The 18,235-nt window shown below is 49.4% G+C and overlaps 1 protein-coding gene across 1 annotated transcript in view; it reads left to right on the top strand.

The window, feature by feature from the left end:
* Window positions 1-11,982: 11,982 nt before the first annotated feature.
* LOC129834799 (aminopeptidase N-like) overlaps window positions 11,983-18,235 on the top strand; it is a 97,315-nt gene continuing 91,062 nt past the window's right edge. The window contains exon 1 of the mRNA XM_055900085.1: window positions 11,983-12,605. Coding sequence (XP_055756060.1) covers window positions 12,037-12,605 — 569 coding nt within the window. The 5' untranslated portion in view covers window positions 11,983-12,036. The remainder of the gene's footprint in view (window positions 12,606-18,235) is intronic.

Below are 18,235 nucleotides of genomic sequence, written 5' to 3'. Positions count from 1 at the left end.
CAATACAATGCAGCAGAACTGACAAATATAGGAAATCAACAGGAGAGGAGTGAGTCCAGGTGAGTCCATTAAACGCTGATGCGAGTGACGAGGGAAGGCAGGTGTGGGTGATGGATGGCAGGAGTGGGTGATGGATGGCAGGAGTGGGTGATGGATGGTAGGAGTGGGTGATGGATGGTAGGAGTGGGTGGTGGATGGTAGGAGTGGGTGATGGATGGTAGGAGTGGGTGATGGATGGTAGGAGTGGGTGATGGTGTGGGTGATGGATGACAGGAGTGGGTGATGGATGGTAGGAGTGGGTGATGGATGGTAGGAGTGGGTGATGGATGACAGGAGTGGGTGATGGATGGTAGGAGTAGGTGATGGATGGTAGGAGTGGGTGATGGATGGTAGGAGTGGGTGATGGATGGTAGGAGTGGGTGATGGATGGTAGGAGTGGGTGATGGATGGTAGGAGTGGGTGATGGATGACAGGAGTGGGTGATGGATGGTAGGAGTGGGTGATGGATGGTAGGAGTGGGTGATGGATGGTAGGAGTGGGTGATGGATGGCAGGAGTGGGTGATGGATGGTAGGAGTGGGTGATGGATGGTAGGAGTGGGTGATGGATGGTAGGAGTGGGTGATGGATGACAGGAGTGGGTGATGGATGGTAGGAGTGGGTGATGGATGGTAGGAGTGGGTGATGGATGGTAGGAGTGGGTGATGGATGGCAGGAGTGGGTGATGGATGGTAGGAGTGGGTGATGGATGACAGGAGTGGGTGATGGTGTGGGTGATGGATGGTAGGAGTGGGTGATGGATGGCAGGAGTGGGTGATGGATGGTAGGAGTGGGTGATGGATGGTAGGAGTGGGTGATGGATGGCAGGAGTGAGTGATGGATGGCAGGAGTGGGTGATGGATGGTAGGAGTGGGTGATGGATGGCAGGAGTGGGTGATGGATGGTAGGAGTGGGTGATGGATGACAGGAGTGGGTGATGGATGGTAGGAGTGGGTGATGGATGGCAGGAGTGGGTGATGGATGGTAGGAGTGGGTGATGGATGGCAGGAGTGGGTGATGGATGGTAGGAGTGGGTGATGGATGGTAGGAGTGGGTGATGGATGGCAGGAGTGGGTGATGGATGGTAGGAGTGGGTGATGGATGGCAGGAGTGGGTGATGGATGGCAGGAGTGGGTGATGGATGGCAGGAGTGGGTGATGGATGGTAGGAGTGGGTGATGGAGTGGGTGATGGATGGTAGGAGTGGGTGATGGATGGCAGGAGTGGGTGATGGATGGCAGGAGTGGGTGATGGATGACAGGAGTGGGTGATGGATGGTAGGAGTGGGTGATGGTGTGGGTGATGGATGGTAGGAGTGGGTGATGGATGGTAGGAGTGGGTGATGGATGGTAGGAGTGGGTGATGGATGACAGGAGTGGGTGATGGATGGCAGGAGTGGGTGATGGATGGTAGGAGTGGGTGATGGATGGTAGGAGTGAGTGATGGATGGTAGGAGTGGGTGATGGATGGTAGGAGTGGGTGATGGATGGCAGGAGTGGGTGATGGATGGCAGGAGTGGGTGATGGATGGCAGGAGTGAGTGATGGATGGTAGGAGTGGGTGATGGTGTGGGTGATGGGTGGTAGGAGTGGGTGATGGATGGTAGGAGTGAGTGATGGATGGTAGGAGTGGGTGATGGTGTGGGTGATGGGTGGTAGGAGTGGGTGATGGATGGTAGGAGTGGGTGATGGATGGCAGGAGTGGGTGATGGATGGCAGGAGTGGGTGATGGGTGGTAGGAGTGGGTGATGGATGGCAGGAGTGAGTGATGGATGGTAGGAGTGGGTGATGGTGTGGGTGATGGGTGGTAGGAGTGGGTGATGGATGGTAGGAGTGGGTGATGGATGGCAGGAGTGGGTGATGGATGGCAGGAGTGGGTGATGGATGGTAGGAGTGGGTGATGGATGGTAGGAGTGGGTGATGGATGGTAGGAGTGGGTGATGGATGGTAGGAGTGGGTGATGGATGGTAGGAGTGGGTGATGGATGGTAGGAGTGGGTGATGGATGGCAGGAGTGGGTGATGGTGTGGGTGATGGATGGTAGGAGTGGGTGATGGATGGCAGGAGTGGGTGATGGATGGTAGGAGTGGGTGATGGATGGCAGGAGTGGGTGATGGATGGTAGGAGTGGGTGATGGATGGTAGGAGTGGGTGATGGATGGTAGGAGTGGGTGATGGTGTGGGTGATGGATGGTAGGAGTGGGTGATGGATGGCAGGAGTGGGTGATGGATGGTAGGAGTGGGTGATGGATGGTAGGAGTGGGTGATGGTGTGGGTGATGGATGGTAGGAGTGGGTGATGGATGGCAGGAGTGGGTGATGGATGGCAGGAGTGGGTGATGGATGGCAGGAGTGGGTGATGGATGGTAGGAGTGGGTGATGGATGGCAGGAGTGGGTGATGGATGGCAGGAGTGGGTGATGGATGGTAGGAGTGGGTGATGGATGGCAGGAGTGGGTGATGGATGGTAGGAGTGGGTGATGGATGGCAGGAGTGGGTGATGGATGGCAGGAGTGGGTGATGGATGGTAGGAGTGGGTGATGGATGGTAGGAGTGGGTGATGGATGACAGGAGTGGGTGATGGATGGTAGGAGTGGGTGATGGATGGTAGGAGTGGGTGATGGATGGTAGGAGTGGGTGATGGATGGTAGGAGTGGGTGATGGATGGCAGGAGTGGGTGATGGATGGTAGGAGTGGGTGATGGATGGCAGGAGTGGGTGATGGATGGTAGGAGTGGGTGATGGATGGTAGGAGTGGGTGATGGATGGTAGGAGTGGGTGATGGATGGTAGGAGTGGGTGATGGATGGTAGGAGTGAGTGATGGATGGCAGGAGTGGGTGATGGATGGCAGGAGTGGGTGATGGATGGCAGGAGTGGGTGATGGATGGTAGGAGTGGGTGATGGATGGTAGGAGTGGGTGATGGTGTGGGTGATGGATGGTAGGAGTGGGTGATGGATGGTAGGAGTGGGTGATGGATGGTAGGAGTGGGTGATGGATGGCAGGAGTGGGTGATGGATGGTAGGAGTGGGTGATGGATGGTAGGAGTGGGTGATGGATGGTAGGAGTGGGTGATGGATGGCAGGAGTGGGTGATGGATGGTAGGAGTGGGTGATGGATGGTAGGAGTGGGTGATGGATGGTAGGAGTGGGTGATGGAGTGGGTGATGGATGGTAGGAGTGGGTGATGGAGTGGGTGATGGATGACAGGAGTGGGTGATGGATGGTAGGAGTGGGTGATGGATGGTAGGAGTGGGTGATGGATGGTAGAAGTGGGTGATGGATGGTAGGAGTGGGTGATGGAGTGGGTGATGGATGACAGGAGTGGGTGATGGATGGTAGGAGTGGGTGATGGATGGTAGGAGTGGGTGATGGTGTGGGTGATGGATGGTAGGAGTGGGTGATGGATGGTAGGAGTGGGTGATGGATGGCAGGAGTGGGTGATGGATGGCAGGAGTGGGTGATGGATGGTAGGAGTGAGTGATGGATAGCAGGAGTGGGTGATGGATGGTAGGAGTAGGTGATGGATGGTAGGAGTGGGTGATGGATGGTAGGAGTGGGTGATGGATGGCAGGAGTGGGTGATGGATGGTAGGAGTGGGTGATGGATGGTAGGAGTAGGTGATGGATGGTAGGAGTGGGTGATGGATGGCAGGAGTGAGTGATGGATAGCAGGAGTGGGTGATGGATGGTAGGAGTGGGTGATGGATGGTAGGAGTGGGTGATGGATGGTAGGAGTGGGTGATGGATGGCAGGAGTGGGTGATGGATGGTAGGAGTAGGTGATGGATGGTAGGAGTGGGTGATGGAGGGTAGGAGTGGGTGATGGATGGCAGGAGTGGGTGATGGATGGTAGGAGTGGGTGATGGATGGTAGGAGTAGGTGATGGATGGTAGGAGTGGGTGATGGATGGCAGGAGTGGGTGATGGATGGCAGGAGTGGGTGATGGATGGTAGGAGTGGGTGATGGATGGCAGGAGTGGGTGATGGATGGTAGGAGTGGGTGATGGATGGTAGGAGTGGGTGATGGATGGTAGGAGTGGGTGATGGATGGTAGGAGTGGGTGATGGATGGTAGGAGTGGGTGATGGATGGTAGGAGTGGGTGATGGATGGTAGGAGTGGGTGATGGATGGCAGGAGTGGGTGATGGATGGTGGGAGTGGGTGATGGATGGTAGGAGTGGGTGATGGATGGTGGGAGTGGGTGATGGATGGTAGGAGTGGGTGATGGATGGCAGGAGTGGGTGATGGATGGTAGGAGTGGGTGATGGATGGTAGGAGTGGGTGATGGATGGTAGGAGTGGGTGATGGATGGTAGGAGTGGGTGATGGATGGTAGGAGTGGGTGATGGATGGTAGGAGTGGGTGAAGGATGGTAGGAGTGGGTGATGGATGGTAGGAGTGGGTGATGGATGGTAGGAGTGGGTGATGGATGGTAGGAGTGGGTGATGGATGGCAGGAGTGGGTGATGGATGGCAGGAGTAGGTGATGGATGGTAGGAGTGGGTGATGGATGACAGGAGTGAGTGATGGATGGCAGGAGTGGGTGATGGATGGCAGGAGTGGGTGATGGTGTGGGTGATGGATGGCAGGAGTGGGTGATGGATGGTAGGAGTGGGTGATGGATGACAGGAGTGGGTGGTGGATGGTAGGAGTGGGTGATGGATGGTAGGAGTGGGTGATGGATGGTAGGAGTGGGTGATGGATGGTAGGAGTGGGTGATGGATGGTAGGAGTGGGTGATGGATGGCAGGAGTGGGTGATGGTGTGGGTGATGGATGGTAGGAGTGGGTGATGGATGGTAGGAGTGGGTGATGGATGACAGAAGTGGGTGATGGATGGCAGGAGTGGGTGATGGATGGTAGGAGTGGGTGATGGATGGCAGGAGTGGGTGATGGATGGTAGGAGTGGGTGATGGATGGTAGGAGTGGGTGATGGATGGTAGGAGTGGGTGATGGATGGCAGGAGTGGGTGATGGATGGTAGGTGTGGGTGATGGATGGCAGGAGTGGGTGATGGATGGCAGGAGTGGGTGATGGATGGTAGGAGTGGGTGATGGAGTGGGTGATGGATGGCAGGAGTGGGTGATGGATGGCAGGAGTGGGTGATGGATGGTAGGAGTGGGTGATGGAGTGGGTGATGGATGGTAGGAGTGGGTGATGGATGGCAGGAGTGGGTGATGGTGTGGGTGATGGATGGCAGGAGTGGGTGATGGATGGCAGGAGTGGGTGATGGATGGTAGGAGTGGGTGATGGTGTGGGTGATGGATGGCAGGAGTGGGTGATGGATGGTAGGAGTGGGTGATGGATGGCAGGAGTGGGTGATGGAGTGGGTGATGGTGTGGGTGATGGATGGCAGGAGTGGGTGATGGATGGTAGGAGTGGGTGATGGATGGTAGGAGTGGGTGGTGGATGGTAGGAGTGGGTGATGGATGGTAGGAGTGGGTGATGGATGGTAGGAGTGGGTGATGGATGGCAGGAGTGGGTGATGGAGTGGGTGATGGTGTGGGTGATGGATGGCAGGAGTGGGTGATGGATGGTAGGAGTGGGTGATGGATGGTAGGAGTGGGTGATGGATGGCAGGAGTGGGTGATGGATGGCAGGAGTGGGTGATGGAGTGGGTGATGGTGTGGGTGATGGATGGCAGGAGTGGGTGATGGATGGTAGGAGTGGGTGATGGATGGCAGGAGTGGGTGATGGATGGCAGGAGTGGGTGATGGATGGCAGGAGTGGGTGATGGATGGCAGGAGTGGGTGATGGATGGTAGGAGTGGGTGATGGATGGTAGGAGTGGGTGATGGATGGCAGGAGTGGGTGATGGATGGCAGGAGTGGGTGATGGATGGTAGGAGTGGGTGATGGATGGCAGGAGTGGGTGATGGATGGCAGGAGTGGGCGATGGATGGTAGGAGTGGGTGATGGATGGCAGGAGTGGGTGATGGTGTGGGTGATGGATGGTAGGAGTGGGTGATGGATGGCAGGAGTGGGTGATGGATGGTAGGAGTGGGTGATGGATGGCAGGAGTGGGTGATGGATGGCAGGAGTGGGTGATGGATGGTAGGAGTGGGTGATGGATGGTAGGAGTGGGTGATGGATGGTAGGAGTGGGTGATGGATGGTAGGAGTGAGTGATGGATGGTAGGAGTGGGTGATGGATGACAGGAGTGGGTGATGGATGGCAGGAGTGGGTGATGGATGGCAGGAGTGGGTGATGGATGGCAGGAGTGGGTGATGGTGTGGGTGATGGATGGCAGGAGTGGGTGATGGATGGTAGGAGTGGGTGATGGATGGTAGGAGTGGGTGATGGTGTGGGTGATGGATGGCAGGAGTGGGTGATGGATGGCAGGAGTGGGTGATGGATGGCAGGAGTGGGTGATGGATGGTAGGAGTGGGTGATGGATGGCAGGAGTGGGTGATGGATGGTAGGAGTGGGTGATGGATGACAGGAGTGGGTGATGGAAGGTAGGAGTGGGTGATGGTGTGGGTGATGGATGGCAGGAGTGGGTGATGGATGGTAGGAGTGGGTGATGGATGGTAGGAGTGGGTGATGGATGGTAGGAGTGGGTGATGGATGGTAGGAGTGGGTGATGGATGGTAGGAGTGGGTGATGGAGTGTGTGATGGATGGCAGGAGTGGGTGATGGATGGCAGGAGTGGGTGATGGATGGCAGGAGTGGGTGATGGATGACAGGAGTGGGTGATGGATGGCAGGAGTGGGTGATGGATGGCAGGAGTGGGTGATGGATGGCAGGAGTGGGTGATGGTGTGGGTGATGGATGGTAGGAGTGGGTGATGGATGGCAGGAGTGGGTGATGGATGGTAGGAGTGGGTGATGGATGGTAGGAGTGGGTGATGGATGGCAGGAGTGGGTGATGGATGGTAGGAGTTGGTGATGGTGTGGGTGATGGATGGTAGGAGTGGGTGATGGATGGCAGGAGTGGGTGATGGATGGTAGGAGTGGGTGATGGATGGTAGGAGTGGGTGATGGTGTGGGTGATGGATGGTAGGAGTGGGTGATGGATGACAGGAGTGGGTGATGGATGGCAGGAGTGGGTGATGGATGGCAGGAGTGGGTGATGGATGGCAGGAGTGGGTGATGGATGGTAGGAGTGGGTGATGGATGGTAGGAGTGGGTGATGGATGACAGGAGTGGGTGATGGATGGCAGGAGTGGGTGATGGATGGCAGGAGTGGGTGATGGATGGCAGGAGTGGGTGATGGATGACAGGAGTGGGTGATGGATGGCAGGAGTGGGTGATGGATGGCAGGAGTGGGTGATGGATGGTAGGAGTGGGTGATGGATGGTAGGAGTGAGTGATGGATGGTAGGAGTGGGTGATGGATGGTAGGAGTGGGTGATGGATGGTAGGAGTGGGTGATGGATGACAGGAGTGGGTGATGGATGGCAGGACACCAATAGACACACCCGTTTAAACATGAATTTCCTATATATCAATCTAGCAAACCAGGCAACTAAAAGCAACTTTAGTTTCTAGTTTGTTCGCTAGATAACTAATGGCTTGTTAGCTGGCTAGCCAGTTGAAATAATGATCATATATCTGAAAACGTCTTCATTTTAGCTAATTTGTCTTCATTAATACAGCAAAATTAACTCACAACGATCAATATTTACAAGTTAATGGCCAATTACAGAAAATAGCTTATGGTTGTTAATCAAATCCAAATCAAATTCTATTTGTCACATGCGCCGAATACAACAGACTTACAGTGAAATGCTGACTTACAGTGAAATGCTGACTTACAGTGAAATGCTGACTTACAGTGAAATGCTGACTTACAGTGAAATGCTGACTTACAGTGAAATGCTGACTTACAGTGAAATGCTGACTTACAGTGAAATGCTGACTTACAGTGAAATGCTGACTTACAGGGAAATGCTGACTTACAGGGAAATGCTGACTTACAGGGAAATGCTGACTTACAGTGAAATGCTGACTTACAGTGAAATGCTGACTTACAGTGAAATCCTGACTTACAGTGAAATGCTGACTTACAGTGAAATGCTGACTTACAGTGAAATGCTGACTTACAGTGAAATGCTGACTTACAGTGAAATGCTGACTTACAGTGAAATGCTGACTTACAGTGAAATGCTGACTTACAGTGAAATGCTGACTTACAGGGAAATGCTGACTTACAGTGAAATGCTGACTTACAGGGAAATGCTGACTTACAGGGAAATGCTGACTTACAGTGAAATGCTGACTTACAGTGAAATGCTGACTTACAGTGAAATGCTGACTTACAGTGAAATGCTGACTTACAGTGAAATGCTGACTTACAGGGAAATGCTGACTTACAGGGAAATGCTGACTTACAGGGAAATGCTGACTTACAGTGAAATGCTGACTTACAGTGAAATGCTGACTTACAGTGAAATGCTGACTTACAGTGAAATGCTGACTTACAGTGAAATGCTGACTTACAGTGAAATGCTGACTTATAGGGAAATGCTGACTTACAGTGAAATGCTGACTTACAGTGAAATGCTGACTTACAGTGAAATGCTGACTTACAGGGAAATGCTGACTTACAGTGAAATGCTGACTTACAGTGAAATGCTGACTTACAGTGAAATGCTGACTTATAGCCCTTAACCAACAATGCAGTTCAGAAAAATAAGTGTTTAGTAAAAAAATAGATACACATTTAATAATAGTAATAATTAAAGAGCAGCAGTAAAATAACAATAGCGAGGCTATATACAGGGTGTTACGGTAGAGAGTCAATGTGGAGGCTATATACAGGGTGTTACGGTACAGAGTCAATGTGGAGGCTATATACAGGGTGTTACGGTACAGAGTCAATGTGGAGGCTATATACAGGGGGTACCGGTACAGAGTCAATGTGGAGGCTATATACAGGGGGTACCGGTACAGAGTCAATGTGGAGGCTATATACAGGGGGTACCGGTACAGAGTCAATGTGGAGGCTATATACAGGGTGTTACGGTACAGAGTCAATGTGGAGGCTATATACAGGGTGTTACGGTACAGAGTCAATGTGGAGGCTATATACAGGGTGTTACGGTACAGAGTCAATGTGGAGGCTATATACAGGGTGTTACGGTACAGAGTCAATGTGGAGGCTATATACAGGGTGTTACGGTACAGAGTCAATGTGGAGGCTGTATACAGGGTGTTACGGTACAGAGTCAATGTGGAGGCTATATACAGGGTGTTACAGTACAGAGTTAATGTGGAGGCTATATACAGGGTGTTACGGTACAGAGTCAATGTGGAGGCTATATACAGGGGGTACCGGTACAGAGTCAATGTGGAGGCTATATACGGTACAGAGTCAATATGGAGGCTATATACAGGGGGTACCGGTACAGAGTCAATGTGGAGGCTATATACAGGGTGTTACGGTACAGAGTCAATGTGGAGGCTATATACAGGGTGTTACGGTACAGAGTCAATGTGGAGGCTATATACAGGGGGTACCGGTACAGAGTCAATGTGGAGGCTATATACAGGGGGTACCGGTACAGAGTCAATGTGGAGGCTATATACAGGGTGTTACGGTACAGAGTCAATGTGGAGGCTATATACAGGGTGTTACGGTACAGAGTCAATGTGGAGGCTATATACAGGGTGTTACAGTACAGAGTTAATGTGGAGGCTATATACAGGGTGTTACGGTACAGAGTCAATGTGGAGGCTATATACAGGGTGTTACGGTACAGAGTCAATGTGGAGGCTATATACGGTACAGAGTCAATGTGGAGGCTATATACAGGGGGTACCGGTACAGAGTCAATGTGGAGGCTATATACAGGGTGTTACGGTACAGAGTCAATGTGGAGGCTATATACAGGGTGTTACGGTACAGAGTCAATGTGGAGGCTATATACGGTACAGAGTCAATGTGGAGGCTATATACAGGGGGTACCGGTACAGAGTCAATGTGGAGGCTATATACAGGGTGTTACGGTACAGAGTCAATGTGGAGGCTATATACAGGGGGTACCGGTACAGAGTCAATGTGGAGGCTATATACAGGGGGTACCGGTACAGAGTCAATGTGGAGGCTATATACAGGGGGTACCGGTACAGAGTCAATGTGGAGGCTATATACAGGGTGTTACGGTACAGAGTCAATGTGGAGGCTATATACAGGGTGTTACGGTACAGAGTCAATGTGGAGGCTATATACAGGGTGTTACGGTACAGAGTCAATGTGGAGGCTATATACAGGGGGTACCGATACATAGTCAATGTGGAGGCTATATACAGGGTGTTTCGGTACAGAGTCAATGTGGAGGCTATATACAGGGTGTTACGGTACAGAGTCAATGTGGAGGCTATATACAGGGGGTACCGGTACAGAGTCAATGTGGAGGCTATATACAGGGGGTACCGGTACAGAGTCAGTGTGGAGTCTATATACAGGGTGTTACGGTACAGAGTCAATGTGGAGGCTATATACAGGGGGTACCTGTACAGAGTCAATGTGGAGGCTATATACAGTTGGTACCGGTACAGAGTCAATATGGAGGCTAAATACAGGGGGTACCGGTACAGAGTCAATGAGGAGGTTATATACAGGTTATATCGGTACAGAGTCAATGTGGAGGCTATATACAGGGTGTTACGGTGCAGAGTCAATGTGGAGGCTATATACAGGGTGTTACGGTACAGAGTCAATGTGGAGGCTATATACAGGGTGTTACGGTACAGAGTCAATGTGGAGGCTATATACAGGGTGTTACGGTACAGAGTCAATGTGGAGGCTATATACAGGGGGTACCGGTACAGAGTCAATGTGGAGGCTATATACAGGGTGTTACGGTACAGAGTCAATGTGGAGGCTAAATACAGGGTGTTACGGTACAGAGTCAATGTGGAGGCTATATACAGGGTGTTACGGTACAGAGTCAATGTGGAGGCTATATATAGGGGGCACCGGTACAGAGTCAATGTGGAGGCTATATACAGGGGGTACCGGTACAGAGTCAATGTGGAGGCTATATACAGGGGGCACCGGTACAGAGTCAATGTGGAGGCTATATACAGGGGGTACCGGTATAGAGTCAATGTGGAGGCTATATACAGGGGGTACCGGTACAGAGTCAGTGTGGAGTCTATATACAGGGGGTACCGGTACAGAGTCAATGTGGAGGCTATATACAGGGGGTACCTGTACAGAGTCAATGTGGAGGCTACATACAGTTGGTACCGGTACAGAGTCAATATGGAGGCTAAATACAGGGGGTACCGGTACAGAGTCAATGAGGAGGTTATATACAGGGTATATTGGTACAGAGTCAATGTGGAGGCTATATACAGGGGGTACCGTTACAGAGTCAATGTGGAGGCTATATACAGGGTGTTACGGTACAGAGTCAATGTGGAGGCTATATACAGGGTGTTACGGTACCGAGTCAATGTGGAGGCTATATACATGGTGTTACGGTACAGAGTCAATGTGGAGGCTATATACAGGGTGTTACGGTACAGAGTCAATGTGGAGGCTATATACAGGGTGTTACGGTACAGAGTCAATGTGGAGGCTATATACAGGGGGTACCGGTACAGAGTCAATGTGGAGGCTATATACAGGGGGTACCGGTACAGAGTCAATGTGGAGGCTATATACAGGGGGTACCGGTACAGAGTCAATGTGGAGGCTATATACAGGGGGTACCGGTACAGAGTCAATGTGGAGGCTATATACAGGGGGTACCGGTACAGAGTCAATGTGGAGGCATTGACCTCAACACTTTTTACAGGGAAAGACCTTCCATCCCGAAACAGGAAGGATAAAGTACCACAGTTTGTCAGCAATCTGTTATCCACCCATCTTTATGACTATTGACCAGAACTCTCAGGTTGTCCCGGGCTGGGGGATCAACTATTAACCTGGTGTATTGTGGGAGTTTCTCAGAGGGCATAAATAACAAACACATTCCCCTCTGGGTCCATCTTTCTGTCTTTCTGTCTATCTGTCAGTCAGTCACTACACTACCCTCAGAGAGACAGATATCAGTTTGTTACAGACATGGGGAAGGGGTTCTTCATCAGCAAGACTTTGGCGATAGTTGGTGTGATCGTGGGGACTGGAGTGGTGGCCACCATCATCGCCCTGTCAGTGGTCTATAGCCAGGAGAAGGACAAGATCCAGGAGGCAGTGAACCCCTCCACTACTCCCTCCACTCCTAAAGACCCCTGGGAAAACTACAGACTGCCTGACTCGCTGTCTCCCGTCTCCTACAACATCACCCTCTGGCCTCGACTGGTTGTCAACGCCTCTACTGGCCTCTACATCTTCACAGGACAGTCAGCTGTGGTGTTCCAGTGTGAGAAGGACACCGATGTGATCCTCATCCACTGTAACAAGCTGAACCTGACTCTGCTCAGCCTGATTAGCCGGGATGGAGCTACTGCTCCCACCATAAAGAAAAGCTGGCTGGAGGTTCCTACTCAGTTCCTAGTGATCCAGCTGAATAGTAACCTGATGGCGGGGAGACAGTATGAGCTGTACACGGAGTTTATAGGAGAACTGGCTGATGACCTGGGAGGCTTCTACAGGAGTGAATATACAGAAGGGACCAGTCCCCCGGTGAAAAAGTAAGCAAAACATGAATCATCATTTACAAGCCACGTATACCTTAAAAACAGTGTCAGATGTAACACTGTATAAAGTGGGACGACACTGTTGTTCATCTGAAGTGCTTCAACTGATTGGAATGATTGAAAATTACGTTTTGGTTAGTTAAACGGCGGCAGGTAGCCTAGTGGTTAGAGTGGAGGGGTGGCAGGTAGCCTAGTGGTTTGTTAAACTGCGGCAGGTAGCCTAGTGGTTAGAGTGGAGGGGTGGCAGGTAGCCTAGTGGTTTGTTAAACTGCGGCAGGTAGCCTAGTGGTTAGAGCGTTGGACTAGTAACCGAAAGGTTGCAAGATCGAATCCCCTAGCTGACAAGGTACAAATCTGTCGTTCTGCCCCTGAACAAGGCAGTTAACCCACTGTTCCTAGACCGTCATTGAAAATAAGAATTTGTTCTTAACTGACTTAAGTTAAATAAAGGTGAAATAAATAAACCTAGTCTATTTGTCTGAAATCAAATAACAAATTTGACAGATGAATGTGATTTGTTTGATTGAATGAAGCTTCTAAATTGCTTTCATCACCTCATGCTCATCCGCATTGAATAGTGGCGGCAGCTTATTAGAAGAGTTGGAGGTGTGGCTGATTGGGGGGGCGTGGCTTTCCGGTTGTTATTTTTGCATCAGAATGAATATCATTCCAGTTAATCTGATCCATTGACATAATCTCCCACACAGCCGTAATCTGTAATGATACCAGCATAAAATACACTGTAAACACTTCACTGGCATTGTTTCTGTTGTTCATCTGAACTGCTGTTATTGATTGGTAAAGCTTTGGGTTGTTTGATCAACCTATTCAATTTGTCTGAAGTCAATCTATGAATTTGGGAGCTCGTTGTGTGTAAAGGGTGTGTAACTGGTGGCAGGGAGGTCAAACGCAGGAGAGCAGAACTTGGTGAATAGCCGAAGCAGGTTAATATATAAAACTAACGGCATACAAAACAAACAAACACATGGGTACAAAACCCGTAGCGCACCAGTAACACATAGAGTACTTACAAATAAACAATTCCCGACAAGGACATGGGGGGAAACAGAGGGAAAATATACAACATGTAATTAGGGAATTGAAACCAGGTGTGTGTGAAAACAAGACAAAACAAATGGAACATGAAAAATGGATCGCCGATGGCTAGAAGACCGGTGACGTCGACCGCCGAACACCGCCCGAACAAGGAGAGGAACCGACTTCGGCAGAGGTCGTGACATTGTTCTTTTTAGAACTGATTGAAAGTTCTAAATGTCTTTGAACCCATCATGCACCTTGCCACCCCTCAGAGTGGATGTCATTCAAGTGAAACGTTTCTGTTGTATTCGCCAAGCAGAGTTGTGCTTGTACACTGCCTGCACTGAATCTGTAATGATACTTAGAAACCTGGTTAAGGCTTCCTTTGTTTAGATGTCTCCATTTGGCTACAATGGTTTGAATCCCCGAGCCGATTAGGTGATAAATCTGCCGATGTGTCCCTGAGCGAGGCCCTTAAAAGGATCCGCCCCTTTTTTTTCAATTCTTGCCTAAAATGACATACCCAAATCTAACTGCATTTAGGACCTGAAGCAAGGATATGCATATTCTTGGTACCATTTCAAAGGAAACACTTTGAGGTTTATGGAAATGTGAAAGGAATGTAGTAGAATATAACACAATAGATCTGGTAAAAGATAATATGTGAAAGGAATGTAGTAGAATGTAACACAATAGATCTGGTAAAAGATAATATGTGAAAGGAATGTAGTAGAATATAACACAATAGATCTGGTAAAAGATAATATGTGAAAGGAATGTAGTAGAATATAACACAATAGATCTGGTAAAAGATAATATGTGAAAGGAATGTAGTAGAATATAACACAATAGATCTGGTAAAAGATAATACAAAGAAAAACCCAACCGGTCTTTTGTATTTTTTTCTACCATCATCTTTGAAATGCAAGAGAAAGGCCATAATGTATTATTCCAGCCCAGGTGCAATTTAGATTTTGGCCACTAGATGGCAGCAGTGTATGTGCAAAGTTTTATACTGATCCAATGAACCATTGTATTTTTGTTCAAAATGTTGTATCAAATGTGCCTAATTTGTTTATTAATTAATTTTCATGTTCATAACTGTGCACTCTCCTCAAACAATAGCATGGTATTCTTTCACTGTAATAGCTACTGTAAATTGGACAGTGCAGGTAGATTAACAAGAATTTAATCTTTCTGCCCATATCAGATATGTCTATGTCCTGGGAAATGTTCTTGTTACTAACAACCTCATGCTAATCACATTAGCCTACGTTAGCTCAACCGTCCCGTGGAAGGGACTATGTCTATGTCCTGGGAAATGTTCTTGTTACTTACAACCTCATGCTAATCGCATTAGCCTACGTTAGCTCAACCGTCCCGTGGAAGGGACACCGATCCCGAAGAAGTTTAAACCCCAACTGCTCTGTATAGGAGCGTCTGTGTCCCTGAGCAGAGTAATAATTAATGTTATTGAACCCGTGTAATAATTAATGTTATTGAACCAGTGTATTATTTCATGTTATTGAACCAGTGTATTATTTCATGTTATTGAACCAGTGTTTTATTTAATGTTATTGAACCAGTGTATTAATGAATGTTATTGAACCAGTGTAATAATGAATGTTATTGAACCAGTGTAATTTGTCGAGGAATTGATTGAACTGCTTGTACCACAATGGACAGGTAAAAACCAAGGTTACACATCAACTCTGAACAAGATGGAAAAATAGGTGCATTTACATTAAGTAATATTTAATACTCAACTGAACTTTGGCCTTTACAGGGACTTGAGTCACGGACTTTTAATCAGTTGAACTAAGTTGTTGACGTTGATCCAAGGATGAATTGAACCCTGTAAAACAGAGTGTTGATTCATGATGAATTACTGTCGTCAAATCAAACTCTTATTAGTCATTTACACAGTGTGTAATGACATGCTTACTGGCAGCTCTGGGACACCTGGTAATACCACACAGTGTGTAATGACATGCTTACTGCCAGCTCTCCTCTGGGACACCTGGTAATACCACACAGTGTGTAATGACATGCTTACTGGCAGCTCTGGGACACCTGGTAATACCACACAGTGTGTAATGACATGCTTACTGGCAGCTCTGGGACACCTGGTAATACCACACAGTGTGTAATGACATGCTTACTGCCAGCTCTGGGACACCTGGTAATACCACACAGTGTGTAATGACATGCTTACTGCCAGCTCTGGGACACCTGGTAATACCACACAGTGTGTAATGACATGCTTACTGGCAGCTCTGGGACACCTGGTAATACCACACAGTGTGTAATGACATGCTTACTGCCAGCTCTGGGACACCTGGTAATACCACACAGTGTGTAATGACATGCTTACTGCCAGCTCTGGGACACCTGGTAATACCACACAGTGTGTAATGACATGCTTACTGCCAGCTCTCCTCTGGGACACCTGGTAATACCACACAGTGTGTAATGACATGCTTACTGCCAGCTCTCCTCTGGGACACCTGGTAATACCACACAGTGTGTAATGACATGCTTACTGCCAGCTCTGGGACACCTGGTAATACCACACAGTGTGTAATGACATGCTTACTGGCAGCTCTGGGACACCTGGTAATACCACACAGTGTGTAATGACATGCTTACTGGCAGCTCTGGGACACCTGGTAATACCACACAGTGTGTAATGACATGCTTACTGGCAGCTCTGGGACACCTGGTAATACCACACAGTGTGTAATGACATGCTTACTGCCAGCTCTGGGACACCTGGTAATACCACACAGTGTGTAATGACATGCTTACTGCCAGCTCTGGGACACCTGGTAATACCACACAGTGTGTAATGACATGCTTACTGCCAGCTCTGGGACACCTGGTAATACCACACAGTGTGTAATGACATGCTTACTGCCAGCTCTGGGACACCTGGTAATACCACACAGTGTGTAATGACATGCTTACTGCCAGCTCTGGGGCACCTGGTAATACCACACAGTGTGTAATGACATGCTTACTGCCAGCTCTGGGACACCTGGTAATACCACACAGTGTGTAATGACATGCTTACTGGCAGCTCTGGGACACCTGGTAATACCACACAGTGTGTAATGACATGCTTACTGGCAGCTCTGGGACACCTGGTAATACCACACAGTGTGTAATGACATGCTTACTGGCAGCTCTGGGACACCTGGTAATACCACACAGTGTGTAATGACATGCTTACTGCCAGCTCTGGGACACCTGGTAATACCACACAGTGTGTAATGACATGCTTACTGGCAGCTCTGGGACACCTGGTAATACCACACAGTGTGTAATGACATGCTTACTGCCAGCTCTCCTCTGGGACACCTGGTAATACCACACAGTGTGTAATGACATGCTTACTGCCAGCTCTCCTCTGGGACACCTGGTAATACCACACAGTGTGTAATGACATGCTTACTGCCAGCTCTGGGACACCTGGTAATACCACACAGTGTGTAATGACATGCTTACTGCCAGCTCTGGGACACCTGGTAATACCACACAGTGTGTAATGACATGCTTACTGCCAGCTCTGGGACACCTGGTAATACCACACAGTGTGTAATGACATGCTTACTGGCAGCTCTGGGACACCTGGTAATACCACACAGTGTGTAATGACATGCTTACTGGCAGCTCTGGGACACCTGGTAATACCACACAGTGTGTAATGACATGCTTACTGGCAGCTCTGGGACACCTGGTAATACCACACAGTGTGTAATGACATGCTTACTGCCAGCTCTGGGACACCTGGTAATACCACACAGTGTGTAATGACATGCTTACTGGCAGCTCTGGGACACCTGGTAATACCACACAGTGTGTAATGACATGCTTACTGCCAGCTCTGGGACACCTGGTAATACCACACAGTGTGTAATGACATGCTTACTGCCAGCTCTGGGACACCTGGTAATACCACACAGTGTGTAATGACATGCTTACTGCCAGCTCTGGGACACCTGGTAATACCACACAGTGTGTAATGACATGCTTACTGCCAGCTCTGGGACACCTGGTAATACCACACAGTGTGTAACGACATGCTTACTGCCAGCTCTGGGACACCTGGTAATACCACACAGTGTGTAATGACATGCTTACTGGCAGCTCTGGGACACCTGGTAATACCACACAGTGTGTAATGACATGCTTACTGCCAGCTCTGGGACACCTGGTAATACCACACAGTGTGTAATGACATGCTTACTGCCAGCTCTGGGACACCTGGTAATACCACACAGTGTGTAATGACATGCTTACTGCCAGCTCTGGGACACCTGGTAATACCACACAGTGTGTAATGACATGCTTACTGCCAGCTCTGGGACACCTGGTAATACCACACAGTGTGTAATGACATGCTTACTGGCAGCTCTGGGACACCTGGTAATACCACACAGTGTGTAATGACATGCTTACTGCCAGCTCTGGGACACCTGGTAATACCACACAGTGTGTAATGACATGCTTACTGCCAGCTCTGGGACACCTGGTAATACCACACAGTGTGTAATGACATGCTTACTGGCAGCTCTGGGACACCT

Source organism: Salvelinus fontinalis, chromosome 35, assembly GCF_029448725.1.
Source record: "Salvelinus fontinalis isolate EN_2023a chromosome 35, ASM2944872v1, whole genome shotgun sequence".
Taxonomy (NCBI): Eukaryota; Metazoa; Chordata; class Actinopteri; order Salmoniformes; family Salmonidae; genus Salvelinus; species Salvelinus fontinalis.
This window is presented reverse-complemented; position numbering and strand designations above follow the sequence as displayed.